This window comes from Galleria mellonella, unplaced genomic scaffold (genome assembly GCF_026898425.1).
Source record: "Galleria mellonella isolate WM207_F2 unplaced genomic scaffold, CSIRO_AGI_GalMel_v1 utg64, whole genome shotgun sequence".
NCBI lineage: Eukaryota > Metazoa > Arthropoda > Insecta > Lepidoptera > Pyralidae > Galleria > Galleria mellonella.
The window spans coordinates 8,159,331-8,178,308 of record NW_026442133.1 but is presented as its reverse complement, the minus strand read 5'-3'; the positions used below and the strand labels follow the sequence as shown (position 1 = coordinate 8,178,308).

The 18,978-nt window shown below is 36.5% G+C and overlaps 1 protein-coding gene across 1 annotated transcript in view; it reads left to right on the top strand.

Annotated features, from left to right (window-relative positions):
* Positions 1-18,978, top strand: part of LOC113511463 (E3 ubiquitin-protein ligase HECTD1) — a 47,886-nt gene that overhangs the window by 2,286 nt on the left and 26,622 nt on the right. Inside the window, exons 3-25 of the mRNA XM_052900037.1 lie at positions 346-485; positions 573-688; positions 774-892; positions 1,595-1,734; positions 2,015-2,190; positions 4,787-4,917; positions 5,448-5,581; positions 5,879-6,174; positions 6,601-6,765; positions 6,848-6,983; positions 7,497-7,755; positions 9,741-9,915; positions 10,871-11,086; positions 11,933-12,065; positions 12,161-12,291; positions 12,374-12,486; positions 13,985-14,114; positions 15,222-15,362; positions 15,648-15,852; positions 16,711-16,933; positions 17,288-17,587; positions 17,677-17,874; positions 18,348-18,625. Coding sequence (XP_052755997.1) covers positions 346-485; positions 573-688; positions 774-892; positions 1,595-1,734; positions 2,015-2,190; positions 4,787-4,917; positions 5,448-5,581; positions 5,879-6,174; positions 6,601-6,765; positions 6,848-6,983; positions 7,497-7,755; positions 9,741-9,915; positions 10,871-11,086; positions 11,933-12,065; positions 12,161-12,291; positions 12,374-12,486; positions 13,985-14,114; positions 15,222-15,362; positions 15,648-15,852; positions 16,711-16,933; positions 17,288-17,587; positions 17,677-17,874; positions 18,348-18,625 — 4,055 coding nt within the window. The remainder of the gene's footprint in view (positions 1-345; positions 486-572; positions 689-773; positions 893-1,594; positions 1,735-2,014; positions 2,191-4,786; positions 4,918-5,447; positions 5,582-5,878; positions 6,175-6,600; positions 6,766-6,847; positions 6,984-7,496; positions 7,756-9,740; positions 9,916-10,870; positions 11,087-11,932; positions 12,066-12,160; positions 12,292-12,373; positions 12,487-13,984; positions 14,115-15,221; positions 15,363-15,647; positions 15,853-16,710; positions 16,934-17,287; positions 17,588-17,676; positions 17,875-18,347; positions 18,626-18,978) is intronic.

Sequence of the window (18,978 nt, the reverse complement as noted above, 5' to 3'; positions counted from 1 at the left end):
CCTTAAATATTCTATAGGTCTATAGTTTAGGCATGATTGTTGCCATTACATATCACTATATATGTTTGAAGGCTAATATTGAATCAACGTTAGCTTATTTTTGCAATAATTTCTCTAAATATTAATCCCTGCACTATAGTAGGTTAAGTTTGAAAGTACGTATTTAAGATTTTTTTTATAGTTTTGTATTTGATCATAATATTCCATATTAAAAAGTCAAGGTTTCTTTTAAATATTAGTTTGTTATAAATATAAGGTTCTAGAATAAACCTTTCTACAACAGACAGGTAGAAATTTAGATACCAACTAATAATACTAAGACTTTGTTTATCTATATTTGTCTAGATGGCTGAAGTGGATCCAGAGACTTTGTTAGAATGGTTGCTGACGGGACAGGGTGATGAGCGTGACATGCAGCTCATTGCCCTTGAGCAGCTCTGTATGTTGCTGTTAATGTCCGATAATGTTGATAGATGTTTTGAAAGGTAAAAAAAGTTATTATAAAGGTTATATTCTGATATATAGAATCTAGTATGTACACTTACTTATTACAAAACATCATTATTTTACAGTTGTCCCCCAAGAACATTTCTACCAGCCCTATGCAAAATATTCCTAGATGAATGTGCACCAGACAATGTTTTGGAGGTTACAGCCAGGGCTATTACTTATTACTTAGATGTTTCTGGTATGTAGTACATTTGGCGTTTTCTTTAATTTGATTACAGAAAATGAGTGTTATTTTCTCTTTTTTTATTTGTTTTGTATTACAGCGGAATGTACAAGACGGATTGTAGCTATTGAGGGTGCTGTCAAGGCAATTTGCAGCAGGTTGCTTACAGTAGACCCCAATAATCGAACTAGTAAAGATTTAGCTGAACAATGTATTAAAGTGAGTACTTTTTACTATAAAATAATAGAACAATGTAAGACGAAAATGTTGGCTTTACTAATGTTATATGTTATGTTAATGTCAGACTGCTAGACAAGTCTTTGTAAAATTTGGCATGTACCGAGTATTTAGCATATATTTATTTATTTACTATTATAGAATATTATGACTAAAGAAGTCATAATGACACTTGATGATTACAGAATATGACTACAGACTATTGTAATAATTTTCCATCAGACAGGCTATATGCTTATTACATTTTAAAATATTCTGTAAATAGTTAATAATCATTAACAAACAGAACTTTGTGATTTTTATAGTAAGAAGCATGAAATTGCATTCTGCATTTTTAGAAATTTCACCAACATTGATTTTCAAAAATGCTGAAATATGTATTTATTTATTTGTAACCAGTTTATTTGTAAACAGTATGAAATTTTATGCTTTTAATTTTTACAATGGATTCCCATACAACCATTCATCCCTTTACCCTTTTAGGAGTGGAATTTATGAAAATCTTTAGTGGATAAAATGGATGAAGTGATGATAGAGTAAAATTTTGGCAGTTTAGGCTGTGCGTTGATGAATTAGTTAGGACAAATGGTTTTATATACATATATAGATTACATATTCAAAGCTTATCTGTAATAATTTGCAGATGACATTGTCAATAAATACAAACTAATCATATATTTCTAGGTTCTTGAGCTTGTTTGCACTCGTGAAGCAGGCGCCGTGTGGGAAGGTGGAGGACTTCCTGCTGTCTTACATTTTATCACACATCATGGTACATCTGTCCATAAAGACACACTTCACTCAGCTATGGCTGTTGTGTCTAGGTCAGTAACAGTTTTAGTACAATTAAGAAGTAAAAATTCTAAAAAAAAACATAGTATATGGTAATATTAAAAAAAAAAAATTAGTTCCAATGTTTTTATTGTAAAAGGTTGTTATTTTATTTATAGAAGATTTCAATATACTCACGTGATAGAACAACAATTCTTTTATGGAGGTCACTTTATTATATTTTAAAAATATTTATTTCTATTGAAATTACAGTTAAGATACTTTTATCCATTATGTGAAAATAACAGGCATGTGCATTTTTAAATTGGACAGGGTTTGTGGTAAAATGGAGCCTGGCGATGCACGTGTTGGGGACGCGGTGTGTTCACTATCTGCGCTGTTGCGGCACAGTGACGCGCGCGTAGCCGATGCTGCGTTACGCTGCTTTGCGTCGCTCGCGGACCGCTTCGCTCGTGCCCATGCCGACCCTGCCCCGCTTGCTGAACATGGTTAGTATTAGATTTTAAATGCAATAAAAATGTAACTTATATAGAAGATTTGTAACTAAGCAATGTATGTATATGTGAGATATTTAAGAAAAAAATATATGAGGGATCTTAAAAAGAGCAATATTTCAAAAATTCTTTCACCATTAGAAAGCTACATTCATCCTGAGTAACGTAGGCTATATTTATTACTAGAAAAGATTAGGGATCCTTACCAAAACTTTTGTAACGTAACTCAAGTTGTAAAAAATGCTATAAAATATCTTTTGTCGCATGCGCTGCGGAAACTGTTGGTGATAGAATAAAAGTATGTTCTACAATATTGAAGAAAATATCAATAACTACAAAAAACTTCCCGACACTATATGTCCAACTATTATCGTTATGTCACAATAAACACTTTTTACATTTTAAAAGTTGTTAGATATACCGACCAAAATTACACCATGTTATTCATACTTCTGTTTAAATCATAAGGATTTAAATAAATAATATTGTTTTCAAAACAGGTTCAATTTATATAGATTACTTTTTGAATTGTTCAAATCGGATATTCCATTCAACAGATATTACGAATTTAATAAGTCATAGAACAAGAAAAAATAACGCTGTCGCGTTGTACATGTTATTCATACCTATTTATTAATTCTTATCCAACTAATTTTGTATTCAAAATTATTTCAATACCTGCAGATTACATTTTGAATTTTTCAAATCGTAGGTATATTCCATTAGAAAGATATTATGTTAAAAAGTGTAAAATTTTGTAAAAATGTCCACCCGTGCGAAGCCGGGACGGGTCGCTAGTATGTAACAAGTATGCAAAAAAGGATGTATTCTATTCGAATATTCATGCAAATAAAATTTAAGAAACACAGATGTATCCGCTCAAATATAGTTGTTTTGTTTACAGCAACTAACCTAACTAAATACGAGCGAATATTCTGTGGCTTTGCGTCTATCTATCCAACGACCTTACAAAATTTCGGATTTATAAATTAAGAATAATATATGCACATTGAAATTTATTTACTAGCTATTCATAGTTCTGTGTGTCAATCTTACATAATGGGTGCTTTGTTTCATTGTTGTTTTAAAATAATAATATGTAAATTATAATAATTATAGAGAAGTACCTAAACGTAAATGTTTTGTTATGTTATTATTTATTGTGATGATCCCGTACTATTAAACCCTATTATAATTTTGCTTTCGTATTATTCTTACTGATATAATGAATGTGAAAGTTTGTTAATATGTTTAAATATTTGTTTATTTAAGTGGCAAACCCCCCCACCCCCACAAATGGGGAGGCGTATGTTCCCTGTTAACGGCTTATTATGGTTTGTTTATATAATTAATCAATAAAAATGGACTACATTAAAACATAGGATATTTTCTATAGTATAATTTATGTAGGTATAACTGCGTCAGTCATCATCATTATCACATCAGCCGTTAACTGTCTACTGCTGAGCACAGGCCTTTCCTATAAGGGAAGTTTTACCAGTAGTTGCCACGTTTGGCAGGCGGGTTGGCAACCGCAGCTAGGTTTTGGTGATGTTTTAAGGATGCTGCTGTCCATTCGTCGGTCCTTAACACGTTGGACCCGGCGCCGGTCCCTGGGGACCGGCAGCGAACTTTCCGTGTGGCCGGCGCCGGTCCCTAGGGACCGGCAGCGAACTTTCCGTGTGGCCAGCGTCGGTCCCTGGGGACCGGCACTAGAATTTTCCGTGTGGCCAGCGTCGGACATATTCAATGTTATGGGCAATAACTATTTCCAAAACTAAATTCAATTTTCTTTTTACGAACAATCTGTACACTGCGATAGGTTTTTTGTAACTGATCACCTCTCGAAGGTACGTACGTGGTTTTACTATATATCATACGAAAATATGGAATAGAATCACACATACATTACACATACAACTAAAAAACGTCCAAAATAGCACGACAAAGAATTTCTTATCTCATTAGTACTAAAATAATCTCTTGGCGATAGCATACAACATTGTATCTCTCGCCGACTGTCGGCTCAATGTGTTCTCTTAGCCGCCTCTGTCGAAAGAAAGGACTGGCCCATTCTACCAATGTAGAATGGGCCAGTCATTCAGTCATTCAGTAACATTTAATTTTGTTTAAATCTTTGAACTATAAAAATTTGAACACTACACTCATTATAGTGTTTTATAATGACACCATGTAATGTGTACGAAATTCATGTTCTAGCACTCGGTTCTAAGATCATAGATGTTATGGGCACTACACCAAATATTAATTTAATATTTTTTAAACATTTTATATTTTTATTTTTACGTTCCAAAGTTATAAATTACTATTGATGTAATAATATTGCATAATTAATGTTTAATTTTATTACATAGCCCTTTTTAAGTAATGTAATTTTAAGTAATTTATGTATAACGCAGAAATATAGAAAATCAATGTCACCAGTTTTAAAAGATATATTCTCTAAAACTTGAATGTTTTAACTTTAAGCATCTTTAAGTTTGAAAAATTCTATATAATTCATAACAATTATAATTCCTTTCTATAATTTTAATTATTCATCTATTTTGATGATGCGTTTGTGTTACAGGTCTAATTGAAGAACTGGTACGGAGACTAGGCAGCACCGAAAGTGGTGATGACAAGTGCCTCGCTCCTTCAGTCTCTACAACAGTCAGTCTACTTTCTACACTTTGCCGTGGATCTGCGCAGATTACGCATGTTAGTTTCTACATGAGGATGCTTATTAAGTGGGACGTGTTAGTGGAAGAGCTAGTGCCTGCATATTTTTGGTTAATACACAATAAAAAAGAAATCATTCTTCATTTGCCTGAATGAAAAAATGTATGAACAGCGAACTATTACGAATATTAGAACATCGCTACTCGATAAGAAATGGTGCTCATATTCTCATACTATACCTAATAATACAATACGTAACATTATATATGTTACAATACATCATATAAAGTAACGTTTACTTGTTTCACAAAATTTTGATATAGTACTAAGTACAGTATCGTCGTGGTATCTATAAAACTGTGCTCAAAATGACAAAAGTTTCACGAGTGTGAGGTATTAATTCCTATTATTGTAGAGCTAAAATTTAATGACTTTTTTATACTAGTATACATTTTTGGACATGTTAATCCAATTATTTATTTAATACTATTTTTACTAATATATTTTTTTTACATAATCATTAATAAAAATAGATATTGGATCTAGTTTTTTTGTATTGTTATTTTTAGGATTTGGTGCGTCTAGAATTGTGTTCCGCGATTGAAGCAGCCGTGCAAGCAGATGAGCGCTGGTGCCTCGAGTGTATGCGTCTCGTGGACTTGTTACTCGTTCTGTTATGCGAGGGCCGTCATGCTATACAGACGTACGTATATTATTCATAATATATGAAATTGAATTATTAGGAAGCTTGCTGTATGAGTAAAGGAAGAAATCTTTAAAAAAATCTTGCACTTATGGAAAGAAACCCATACAGCAAGCAAGCTGTGAGATTTTTAATAGGCTGTTCTTGTAAATTGTACTGATATATTGACATGCTAAATTTACGATTATTCAAATCGATATAATTTGTTTCTAATATAGACTATTAATTTTATGAGAGAATGAGTTCTCATCTTAAATATAAACTCAAATTACATATTATTTTAAATGTAATTTATAGTGGATCCTCTCGTGGTGGTGCTTCCGCTTCTGGTTCAAGTACTAGCAGCGGTGCCAGTGGCGAGGGCTCGAGTAGTACTGCGGCCGGCGCGGCGGCGGGGGGTGGAGGTTTGCGTGGGGATAAATCTCACCGTCAACTGATTGACTGTATTCGAGGCAAAGACACTGATGCTCTCCTTACAGCGGTGTCCAATGGGGCCGTAGATGTCAATTTTACAGATGACGTCGGCCAAACTCTACTAAATTGGGCAGCCGCTTTCGGCACTCGTGAGATGGTCGAATTTCTTTGTGAAAAAGGCGAGTTATATTTTCAGTTGTTATATAAAATAGCTCATAGCTAGTGTCATTGTTAGGATTAATAATGTTATTGGTAGTACTTGATGGGCGCAAATGGATTTCAAACTGTATTATATGGTCAAATATGGAAGAGATTTTAGTAATGGGCAGTAGTTAGTTATTTTGGGTTGCTCGTAAGTGTTATGGATATATATAAAACTCCAATCTGTATTGAGGCGGCACTATTTTTTTCTATATTATATTATATGACAAAAAAATAAATTTTATAAAAATTAAATTCCACTCATTGTTGATACGATTTTGTCACTTTTGTGTTGATATGAGAATGTAGGACTTTTTAAAATAAGAATGTTAAATATGGAATAAATATTTACTCGTATTAGAATAATTTTCAGTTATTAGATTGTTTTGTATTATATTATGTAGGTGCGGACGTAAATCGTGGCCAACGCAGCTCGTCATTACATTATGCGGCGTGTTTCGGTCGGCCGGCTATTGCAAAGGTGCTTCTTCGCTACGGCGCTAATGCCGATCTTCGTGACGAAGACGGAAAAACTCCTTTAGATAAAGCAAGAGAACGTCACGATCAAGGTTGGTATTTAAAAGTTATTGGCAGCTTTAAAAAAAAGTAAAATAACGTAATAGATACCTGCATGTTTATTTTTTGATACAGGACACAGAGAAGTAGCTGCTATATTGCAGTGCCCTGGAGAATGGCTTGTAGTGGGGAATCATGATTCACCGACATCCTCCAATGATGAAGATTTTCCAGAAACGGGAGACAAGGAAATGGCTACAATTTATCTCGAGTTAGTGTTGTTTTTAAATTATTATTATTGTCCTGTCCGATCGAGGTAGGTAGATACAATGGAATGTTAAATGCTCTGATTTAAACATACTTCTTTCACTTCCCCCATATTCATCAATTTAATCATACACGTTCACCGTTTATGGGGACTTTTAATTTGGTCTTTCTTCAACACGTCTCGTTATTTATATACTGATTCCCGCAGTCTTTTCTGTGAGAATTAGTATATAAAGAATCGTACGTGTTAAAATATAACCTATTCGTGTACCAAACTTAATTTAAATCTGTTCAGCTGTTTAAGCGTCGAGTTCTAAACATCCAAACATCTTTTAAATTTTTTTTTATCTGTAATATTAATAGGATACAGATACATGTTCTCTTTCAATAATATGAGTAGTGGTCACGTTGAATGTGACCTGGGGCCCTGTGGCCGGCGGATAGCCATGTGGCGCATGCTTAGTAAATAAACGTGGCAGTGGGAGCAGTGTATGTGAATGTGAATGCGTGCCGGCAGGCGGCTGGTGGCGGTGTTCTGCGCGCGGTACCTGGGCGCGGGCGGCGCGGGCGTGCGGCGCGCGTGCCTGTCGCTGGTGCGCAAGATGGTGCACTACGCGCCCGCGCGCCTGCTGCGCCGCCTGTCGCTGGCGCCGCACCCGCACCACCCGCACCACCACCACCACCACCATCACCACCACCACCACCACCAGCATCACCACCACCACCACACCGCCGCGCTGCTCACGCAGCTCATCGCCGCCGTGCTCGACAACGTGGTCGGTACCGAGCGCATTGTACAGTACCTACAGGCTACACTTACACCACTCGCACGCTATACCATATATATATTATATATTTAATTGCAGCTTTTTTCTTTTCTAGCCTGTAACACAAAAACATATTCTTTTTTAATACTATAAAAAGGATGCAGTTGGAAGAGTCTAGGACTGCAGTCATAACCCTTGATCTTTAAATAATAGTAATGTCTATGAAGCTATCGTGACAAAAAGTAATTAAAGTGATAAAAGTAAAAATCAAAGTAATTGATCATTATAGTACTCTTGACCTTTAACTGAAATGATATCAAAATCATAAACAATATGAAGACCTGTATATGGTTTACCTTATTACACTGCATTTGTTTACAGCCTATAATTATTACACAATATATCATTGTCCTATATCAAAATTTTCTATTTCATTTCTGTTACTTTAAATTAAGAACGGAAAGAAATTGTAGAATAAATTATTAAATAAGAATAGTATATATATAGTAAACGAGTAAAAACGAAAAGTTTCAAAATATCTCCTAAATTTATGAATTCATATTTACCTCGTATTTTCATTGAGATGTTATATCATCTATGTATGATTAAGTATAGCACTATACAAGTGAAGACTGAAAGCGTCATATTACTCTATTAAGTATATAATAGAATTACAAATACTGACTAACCACGATAATTAGTTTCCTGTCTTTATTGATAAAGTATATTAAAAATGTACTAATATTGAAAATGTGTCACCAATTTAATAAATTGATTGATTGTTTAAATAAAAATTAATTTTTGTAGTAAATTAAAAATGAACTTGGGTATGTAATAATTTGGCATAACGTGTGCATTGAAGGATATAATTGTCTCATCAACATACATCTTTATATTTGTGGTTCGTACCGTTGGTGCGCTCATTAGGGATTGAATGATCACCTGTCGAGCTATTATAATATGAGAAACAAATCCCGTACATTTGATAGTGTAATATAGCCGTAACTAATGCAATCAGGGCGAGGTGGGCGTGTCGCGACGCGGCCCGCCGCGGTACCTGCGCAGCCGCTATATCCGCCCGCCTGCGGTAATGTTCCGATGGTGTGATGATACCCGACTTTACGAGTGCTCTCCGTTCGCTCATTCATCGCGTCAATAATTCATATTGTGGCTCGAAACTTTCTATTTAAAACTCATTATATTTGCACTGTGGTTGTATGTAAAAGAAGTGTCAATTATTTTGAAAGTTTAGAGCCGCAATATACCTCGTGTCAGCATCATACGGATATCGAACGAAACGTATTGAATTTGTATTATTATATTAAAATATACAATGCAGATGTTTTTACTTTTTTTTTTTAAAATACGTTTAATTACTTTGTTATCCATAAGGTGATGACACACTCGATGCCCGGCTTTCAATAGCTATGAGATGATGATGAACTGTATGTAGTCACATTGAATAATACTGTTGATACTAATATTTAGCGATATGACTATAATTTCTTATACACATATATACATTGTCATTTGCTATTAAATGCATCCACATTTTTGTAAAAACATCACACCATCGAAAATTACTTGCATCAAACAATCTTGTCTTGTGTTTTTTATGTGTTTTAATTATTCTTTATTGGTTGTTACTTTTTGTGCTACCTATCCTGTTTTTATTTTTGTTATTTTTCATGTGACTTAATAAAATATGGTATCTAAATAAATATATTAATAAATTTGTATCTCTTATGATTACTGCAAAAATGTTGTTAGAACTGTTAAGCAACATTTTAAAATTTTGAGTAGATATAACTAACGATTTAAAAGCTTAATTATGAGTATATATTGTGTTGCAAAACCATTTTTATAATTGAGCACGTTTTACGCCGGGGCTGTAATATTGTGTTATCCTCATGAATAATATCCAGTTCTACCTACGTAAAAATTGCCGGCAAATGTTAGAAAAATAGTATAAAAACTTAGTTTTTTTTCATTAGGATGACGATGATGGACATCTGATAGTTTTGGGTATCGCAGAGGAACTTATGGTGAAAGCTGCAGATATATATTTGGAACAGTTCGCGCGCCTTGGCGTGTTTAGCAAAGTGGAGGCATTAGCTGCAGCGCCTGCGACACTGCTCTCGTCTGACGGTGAAACAACTGTAGTTGCAGGTACAAACTAAATGATGACTTTAATTATGGTTGTATTACATTTTAATATTATTGATATTGTTTTATGTAATTGTTATTGGTACACATTACAGTGGAACTAATAATGTACTTTTTCTCAAACATGCTTGCAAATGTGAGCATTATTTTGACAATCTTCTTAGAGATAAATCAAAATTGCCGTACTGGCCAGATACATGCGGGCAGCGGCCGGCAAAAGTTGTATGAAAATCCATAGTTGTCGTGTTTTGTGGCCAGATAAATTACCATGTAAACTCATATCTGTCTTGTAATTTAAAAATAGAGTGACCGTTTACTTCGAAACTTGGCTACCAAGGAGGTAACTAATCAAAGGTTTTATTTAAATTTCGAACTGGCTTGCAAATAGAAAGCTGTTTATTGAAAAAAAAACAAGCTTTATGACGCGTGAAAAATTATTATTGTTTGTTGTTCGTCATTGAACTTAAAAAGTAAAATAGTGTTTTTTATTTCCGCGCATTGTTTGAGAAAAGTACTATACAAGCCTTGGCTACAACTAGGCATTGATGGACTCACGTATGTGTGCCTCGGCTACGCTTCGGCCCACATTTGCACGTTCGTCCAACAATGCCTCAGTTGCTGGCCGCTGCAGTAATGTACTATACCAGTTTATTTACCATCAGGTGGGCCGTCAGTTTGTTTGCCATTCTAAGTTGCATAAACAAAAACAGATGAATAATAAAAAAACTTTGTTGTTTTTTTTTGGATTGATCTTTCTTTCTTCGACCTTAGTGATCCTTTTTAATCATAGCATCCCCAGGCGTCGCTCACCCTTTCTCCCTTCTTAGGGCCGTACTGCTTCTACAGTAAAAATCGATAACAACTAAATATTTAAACGAGCCGTGAACTTTTTAATTAAAAACATATTTATTGAAGTGATCATGAAGAGTGAGGCATGAATATTGCCATTGGTGGTCAGGAAGCGGCGAGGATGCATCGTGCCTGTCGGCGGGCGTGGCGTACTCGTGGGGCGAGTGGTCGCTGTGCCGCGGCCGAGACGCGCTCTACGTGTGGAGCGACGCGGCCGCGCTCGAGCTCAGCACCGGCAGCAACGGCTGGTTCCGCTTCCTGCTCGACGGGAAGCTCGCCACCATGTACTCCAGCGGCAGTCCGGAGCACCAGACCGATAATACAGGTAACTTGTATATTCCTATTAGCTCACCTGGTAAGCGTGATTTTTTCTCCTCCTAGCTCCATTTTTCTTACTAGGATAAAAGTATTCTATATATCAAGGTGGTGTGGCAAATTATAAAAAAAATATTAAAATCGATTTGGCGATTTTGAAGATTGGCGTAAACGAACATCTTGGCACGGGATTTTTATATGTTAAGCTTGGTGACGACATATGATATTAGGTTAATGCAACTTTAATGGGAGTGCCGATCTGCATCTGTAGCAATTTTTTTATGATATTTAGAGTGGTAGACGAGCTGATGGCCCACCTGATAGAAAGTGGTAACTGTCGTCTTTAGGCATAAACAGAATACACTATTAATCCCATGGTAGCCCTCATGCATTGTCGTTCTTGGGAATTATGATGTTATGCCTTTATACCCTGTAATTTTATTACCACATACCACCTTTGTTAATCAATGTCGAGCATAGTGTATATATATACTGTACATGGATTGTTGATGCGGGCCATCTCCTTTTTCGCATTTAATTAGAAATGATGTAGTAAACGTTGTGGATCAGATGTTCACGGAAGATCTCGCGCGGAGAATGAAAGACTCTGTCGGCATGCGGCTCGTTGCTCAACAGATTAATGAAATTCCCGCGTAGATCTATAATATTGTCAATAAAATGTTTTGATAATCCGCGGCAAAACTACATATTATGGCGCTAGCATTTTGAGTGGAGACGTATTTAGCTTAATATTAATTTTATTTATATTTTAAGGACTTTGTAGGCTTAAATTGCATTAATAATATTAGAGTTTTAATATTTATATAAATTGGACATTTCAATTTGTTAATTGCAGAAAACCGTGGCGAATTTATAGATAAACTCCAAAGGGCAAGGGCTTCCGTAAAAAATTCTGTCCCACAACCGATACTTTCAAAACCAGGATCAACAAAACTTATTTTAGGTAACTGGGCATTATCATGCAAAAAGTAAGTAAAGGAAACATAAATATTATATAAGACAGTTATGAATTAAAATATATTAAAATTAGAAAAATAAAAATGAATGTAATTATTGTTTACAGAGAAAAGGAACTTCAAATACATAATACAGATGGACAGCAACAAACTACTATATTAAGAGAGGATTTGCCAGGCTTTATATTTGAATCCAATCGAGGAACAAAGCATTCGTTCACAGCTGAAACATTTTTAGGTACATACTTTACTATAAAAATAAGCAACAAATTTACGAATGATATTTTTATTTATTTCCCTGTTTTTTATAATTTTATTAGGTCCAGAGTTAGCCAGCGGTTGGGCGAATCGTAGACTTGTCACGAGCGATCCCTCCAATATGAATCATAGCCGGTCCCGCTTCTCGGCAAAAACCGAAGCACTGAAAGCACAGGTATTATGATATATTTTTTATTTGTCGATTATAACCTCCAGGGGGAGACTTTGTACAAAAGTCGTTTGCTTGGGTGTGTCCCATTCGTGTTTCAACCGTAAAGTTTGCATGGCTGTATTTCGGTTTGAAGGGTGGGATATGGCGTGAATTTACAGGGTACAGAGGAATAACACCTGAGTCCTTAGGAATGGCAACCCATGGGGGGAATCATGGGCGAAACAGTATACTCTGTTATGTCCATTGTACTGCTCATGTCTATAGGTGACGGTTACCACTTTTCATCAAGTGGGCCGTCAGCTTGTTTGCCATTCTAAGTCAAGTCTCATATAACGCGGGGATAGAACATTCTATTAAAAAAAAGATGTCGGTGGTTCTTAGTTTGTATTTAATAAAACATACATATTTCAATATATAGTTAAACGTTAATCATTTGTACATAATTTCTGTCTTGCATTACTACTGCCCACTCACACACTTCTTATGCCACTGCTCTAGGTTGACTGGAAGAAATCTCTTTTAGAGATAAGTTCGCCTTTGCTAATATTGTTATTAACTTATTGTTGTTACTGTATGTTTTAGTGCAATAAAGAATATATATAACGCGTTATACAGGGTCGTACAAGCGCGTTATACAGGAATACTTCCACAACGCTTTTCCAATAACGCGGCACGAATCTTCAGTGTTATAGGAGAGATTACAGTATTTTATTCATACAAAATGAAATGTTGATTTGCATTCATTATACCTTCTTTCTTTAAAATTACCACTAAGAATTTGATTTATGATGGTGAAAAAGTATGTGTGTAAACTTCAGAAGTGAAATATGAAGTAGATATAAAAATTTTAATTATAGATTTATCTGCAATTTACTGTTAACTTTTTCGTTTACTATCAGAGCACTTTTTAAATAATCAACCAGAAATATTGAAAAATGTATAGATTGTTTACGATTGCATGGAACGCCCCTCCCGAATTCAAAGGATTAATAATGTATAAAATATTTCTAAGGTATTGATCCATTAATATAATACTCCTCTGGCTGGACCTTTATATTTTTCTAATAACGATTATATAATAACGAATTGTGACAATGACGCAATATCTCTTAATTTGTTTATTTATTTATAGCAACAAACAGTCATTTATAAAATATAAATACAACATACCTACATCATAGTTTTACAACAAGAGACTATAAATTTCAAAGACAATTGAAGAATTTTCAATGTTTCTGATTGATTATTTAAAAAGCACTCTGTCCACGAACTAAAACATTAATCATCTGATAATATATTTATTTAACTGTCAAAGAAAATTTTAATTATGATGACAAAAACATATTTGAAAAATGTCGAAGATAAATATTAAGGAGGTGCAAAGATTTTAATGGTAGATTTAGATGCAATGTATTCTACGATTAACGTCAACACAACACTTTTAAAGTAATCAGTCAATAATATTGAAAAATGTTGAGTGTATATGTGTGTGCGCGCGCAGGTGTCGGAGAGGGCGCGCACGCTGTACGCGCGCCACCTGTCGCGCGCCGCCACGCGCCAGCCGCGGCCGCCAGTCGCGCGCCTGCGCGTGCTGCTCGCGCGCATGCAGCGCCTCGCCGCCATGCCCACCGGTCCGTCCGCACTTCACTCTACACGCACGCACGCACACGCACGCACAACCCCACATACGCACGCACACGCACGCACACGCACGCACGCACACACGCACACGCACACTGACACACAACGCTCTCTAGTGCTTATTCTTCTATACTCCGTACTCTGCGTAGTAGTTGTAGTATGCTTCGATTTGCATCTCAAATTTTGCCATTTTTAAAATTCCGTACTAAAAAAGTACCAAGGAACCCTTATGGTGTCGATTTTATTCTGCCGTTTGTTATAATAACGACTAACGTTATCTATTTCAAATTTGGAATGTTTTACATATTCTCGATCCACAATATTGCAGTGGAAATAATCGAGAATTTTTTTGCTACTGAAGTTCTTTTATAGTAATGTCCTTACTAGTTCAAGTGGGGCATTATTATAAAAGGGTTTTATTTGTACGTTTTAAAATTGATATCTATTTATTTTTTTGCTACATAATGGTTTTTGTTTATGATTGAAAATATTAAGAAATAAAAATTCCTTTTCTTGTTTCCGCAGTTTGAGAAGCAAAAAACAGAAATAATTACGGTTTATAATTATAAAGGTATATGTGAATATTATAGGAAAAATACAACAAAGTTTCGAACCAGCATCGTTTTTCAAAAATTATAAATTCCAAGCTTGGTAATATTGTCTAATTTTTAACCACAAATATAACCCAAACTAAGATATCATTTATTTTCATACAAGCTTTTACTCGCGAATTCGTCCACGTCACCGGGATTTGCAGGGTCCCATCTATCTCTATACCAAAATTCATCATAATCTATTCAGCGGTTTAGATGAAAGCGTAACAAACAAACAGTTGCATTTATAATATTAGTTAAGGATTTATGTACGTAATTCGGCGGTATAAGTTCAACTCGCACCTGATTATATTTATACCATTTTTTAATTGTTAATTTAATAATTTGAACTAGTACTTTCTCACTTGTTGTGTATTTAGTAAAATTAAGGTTTCGCTGTATAAAAAAGAGCATTTATCTGAATAGTGATGAAATATAATGTCGTAATATGTAATTTATTTAAAATCTAAAAGTGTCATGTTAATATTTATTTCTATGTAACAGAAGGTTGGCAAAAGGAGTTAAATGAAGCTTTGGATCAACTAGCGGAGCTTCTTTGCGGTGATGAACTCTTGTCTGCTTACGAACTGCAGTCTTCTGGATTGGCGCCGTCATTGTTGCAAGTTTTATCACCTCAAGCTAATGGTGGGTACACAATGTACCACTAATAATTTCATCTATAACCCAGGCTACTGACATATTTCTTATCTATGCATCATACTTATAATCTATACTAATATTATAAAGAGGAGAGATTTGTATGTTTCTTTGTAATGGATAAACTAAAAAACAACGCGATCAATTTAAAAAAAATTCACCTACATAAAGCTACTTTGACAGCTAGTAACAAAAGTATATATTATTTTCGAAATAAATTTAATTTATCCGTGCGAAACCGGGTTTCATCACTATGATGGTATTGGGTGGCAGACGCGGCAGGCCAGGCGGCGGAGCGCGAGCGCGTGGTGCGCGCGTGGGTGTGCCGCGACGGCATGCGCGCGGGCGCGGCGCTGGCGGCGCGGCTCGTGGCCGTGCTCGAGAGCGTCGAGCGCCTGCCCGTGCACGCGCCCGCCGGCGACGCGCCGCCGCCGCCCGCCGGCGCCGCCGCGCTGCACCACCTCACCAAGAGGATCAGGTACCTGCCGCGCACACACCGCCACACCGACACGCCGACACACTGACACACCACCACACCACCACACCACCACACCACCACACCACTTACTATTGTATCTTATTATTTGGAGGTGATATGTAGTAATATTCATATATTATAGTTACGGTATCTATATATTGGCCCGAATAATGGACATATAAAATATCGGTTATTCAATATATGATATCGAAATGAAGAGCCCGATCGAAGTGATTGATGACCTTTTTTCCTACATTATTTTGAAATCCGATATATATAAATTGGTTTCTGAAGAACCCAATATATTGATATATAGAAGTGGTACTGTTATTACCCATGCCTACTTTATATACTAAGATACTAAAGTGAAACCTTAGTGTATCAAGCCTCAATGTAATGATTAAAGATAATGGAACGGCAAATTACCAGAAGGAAACTTCGTACAAAAGTCGTTTACTTGTGTACCTCTGTCCCATTCGTGTTTCAACCGTAAAGCAGTTGTGTTTACATAGATATGTTTCGGTTTCAAGGGTGGGATATGGCGGTAAATTTACAGGGTACAGAGAATAACACATAAGCTTTCAGGAATGACAACGCATGGGCGAAACAGTATACTCTGTTATACCTATGGTACTGCACATGTTTATAAGCGACGGTTACCACTTTCCATCAGGTGGGCCGTCAGTTTGTTTGCCATTCTAAGTTATATAAAAAAAACAAAATATTCCGATCTAAATATATATTTTCTCTTTCGCTTCTAACACATTTATCAATCTATTCATACAAACTTTCTAGTTACAGATACACATTAAATGTCACATAATAATTTTATCTTTTGAATCAACTTTTTATGCTCAGATTGCGTGTTGAACGAGCCAGTGATGATTCTACTGATGAAACGAGTACGAATAATGGAAACAATGCTGCGCGCAATCTTAAAGTAGAGGCCTTAACGACCGTTCGACAGTTAGAGAGGTTTCTCGCCAAATCTGTGGCGCGTCAGTGGTATGATATGGATCGTTCCACATTTAATTTCGTACAGAAGATTAAAGCAGAAGCACCGATCACTTTTACTTATGATGTAAGTTGTATTTTATGGTCAAACTAGCTTTTAGCTCGTTACATATATGTGTAGTTTCAGAAGTAGGAAAACTATAAAAATATAAATTTTTATGTGATACTGGAATAAATATACAGACAGACTAACAAAATTTCTAAAAATCATTTGTTCTCAATTAGTCTTATTAACACCCCTTCATCTTAAATTCTCGTAATTGTTTCTCATACACAAACACTGTGTGAATGGTAAATCCAATTACCATTGATATGATAAATCTAATTTTTTTGTAATGCTAAGTGCCATTTAGTTTATTTAATTATCAATTAGTCTTGGCTCATTCCGAGTATCTAATTACAAATTATTTTTTTGTTACAGCATGACTTTGACGAAAATGGGGTTCTATACTTTATCGGCAGTAACGGTGGTACATGTGAATGGGTGAATCCTGGTGCGCATAACTTAGTTTGTGTGTGGTCATCCGACGGGCGCCAATTACCGTACGGACGTGCTGAAGATGCACTGTCCAGATCACCAGAGCCCTTGAACGTTCACACAAACGATGATCGACGTGCATTCATAGCGCTGGACCTTGGATTACATATTATACCAACAGCATATACTCTCCGCCACGCACGTGGTTATGGACGTTCCGCGCTTAGGAATTGGCTCTTCCAAGTAAGTTTAAGATAACATCCATTGATGTTCCACAAAGTATTTTGAAATATTTGGTAGTATGTCATTAACATGTTTATATTTTGTATTAGATGTCAATGGACGGTGTAACTTGGAGTACTCTGTTAGCCCACAACGACGAGCAAGCTCTACAAGAGCCAGGCAGTACAGCAACTTGGCGTTTGCGCGCCGATGCTCCATACCGTTACTTGCGGATACAACAGAACGGCAAGAATGCTAGTGGACAAAGCCACTATCTATCGTTATCGGGCTTGGAGCTGTACGGGAATGTAAGTTATAATTTAACGATATCATGGCCTTCAATAATATAAATATAATAACTCGAAAAAAAAAAAACGAGGAATGTCTCATACATTCCGTTTAGCAGGAAATATTTATGAATTTATTTTCAAATATCGGCGAAAATATCAGGCGGTAACTTTTGTATACTATACGATAAACAGAATATCATACAAATAGACTAAACAACGTCATAGATTTTTTTTTATGGATAGTAATAGAATGGTAACCTCACCTGGATTATCTGTATACATTAGTTGGGCACTAGTGAGATAAAAATGAATTGGTAACGCTGTCAGCGTATGCCGATAATGCAAGCACCAGTGAGGGATGATAGGTGAGATTGAAGTCGGGTCAGCTGCCTCGTAGGGAATAACTACGATGGTTAGTAGCTATGTTTGTTTATAAGCTCGTAACGGGCTTTTATTCCCAATGATTGGCAACCCTTCCTTCGGCGTGGTAGGTGATGAGCGTATGCGACAGCGTACCTCGTCAGTGCGGCACCAGCGGTGGCACAGGCACAGGCACGGGCGCGGGCGCGGGTGTGAGTGTAGGCGGCGGCGGTGGCGGCGGCGGCGGCGGCGGCGCGCGGGCGCGGCGCTGGTCGCGCGGCGCGCGCGGGCTGTGCGCGGGCGCGCGCGTGGTGCGCGGGCCCGACTGGAAGTGGCGCGACCAGGACGGGCCGCAGCCCGCCATGGGCACCGTCACCTCGGACCTGCACAACGGCTGGGTCGATGTTAGGTGAGCTCCGTTTATGCCGCTTCTTGCTTCGGACACCACGCAATGTCGTCGTCACAGAAGTTGTAGTGTACAAAATTACAGAAGTGAGTTGAAATGAGTCATCCGGCGTTGCTATCTCATTCTGTTTCACGGACTCGCTAGTGATGTCGATTCCATCGACGAATTCGCTTGCCACTTGTCTAGAGTATCTGACCTTTTTGTACAACGTGAGCGGCCTACAAACTTGACACTAAAACGTGTCACTCTTACACAAGTAGTAGTAATATTCGCCGAGTGAAGAAAACTACACATCACTGGTAACTGTACCACAGATATATGCATCTTTCTCTGATTATACCTAAAATTCTTTAAAT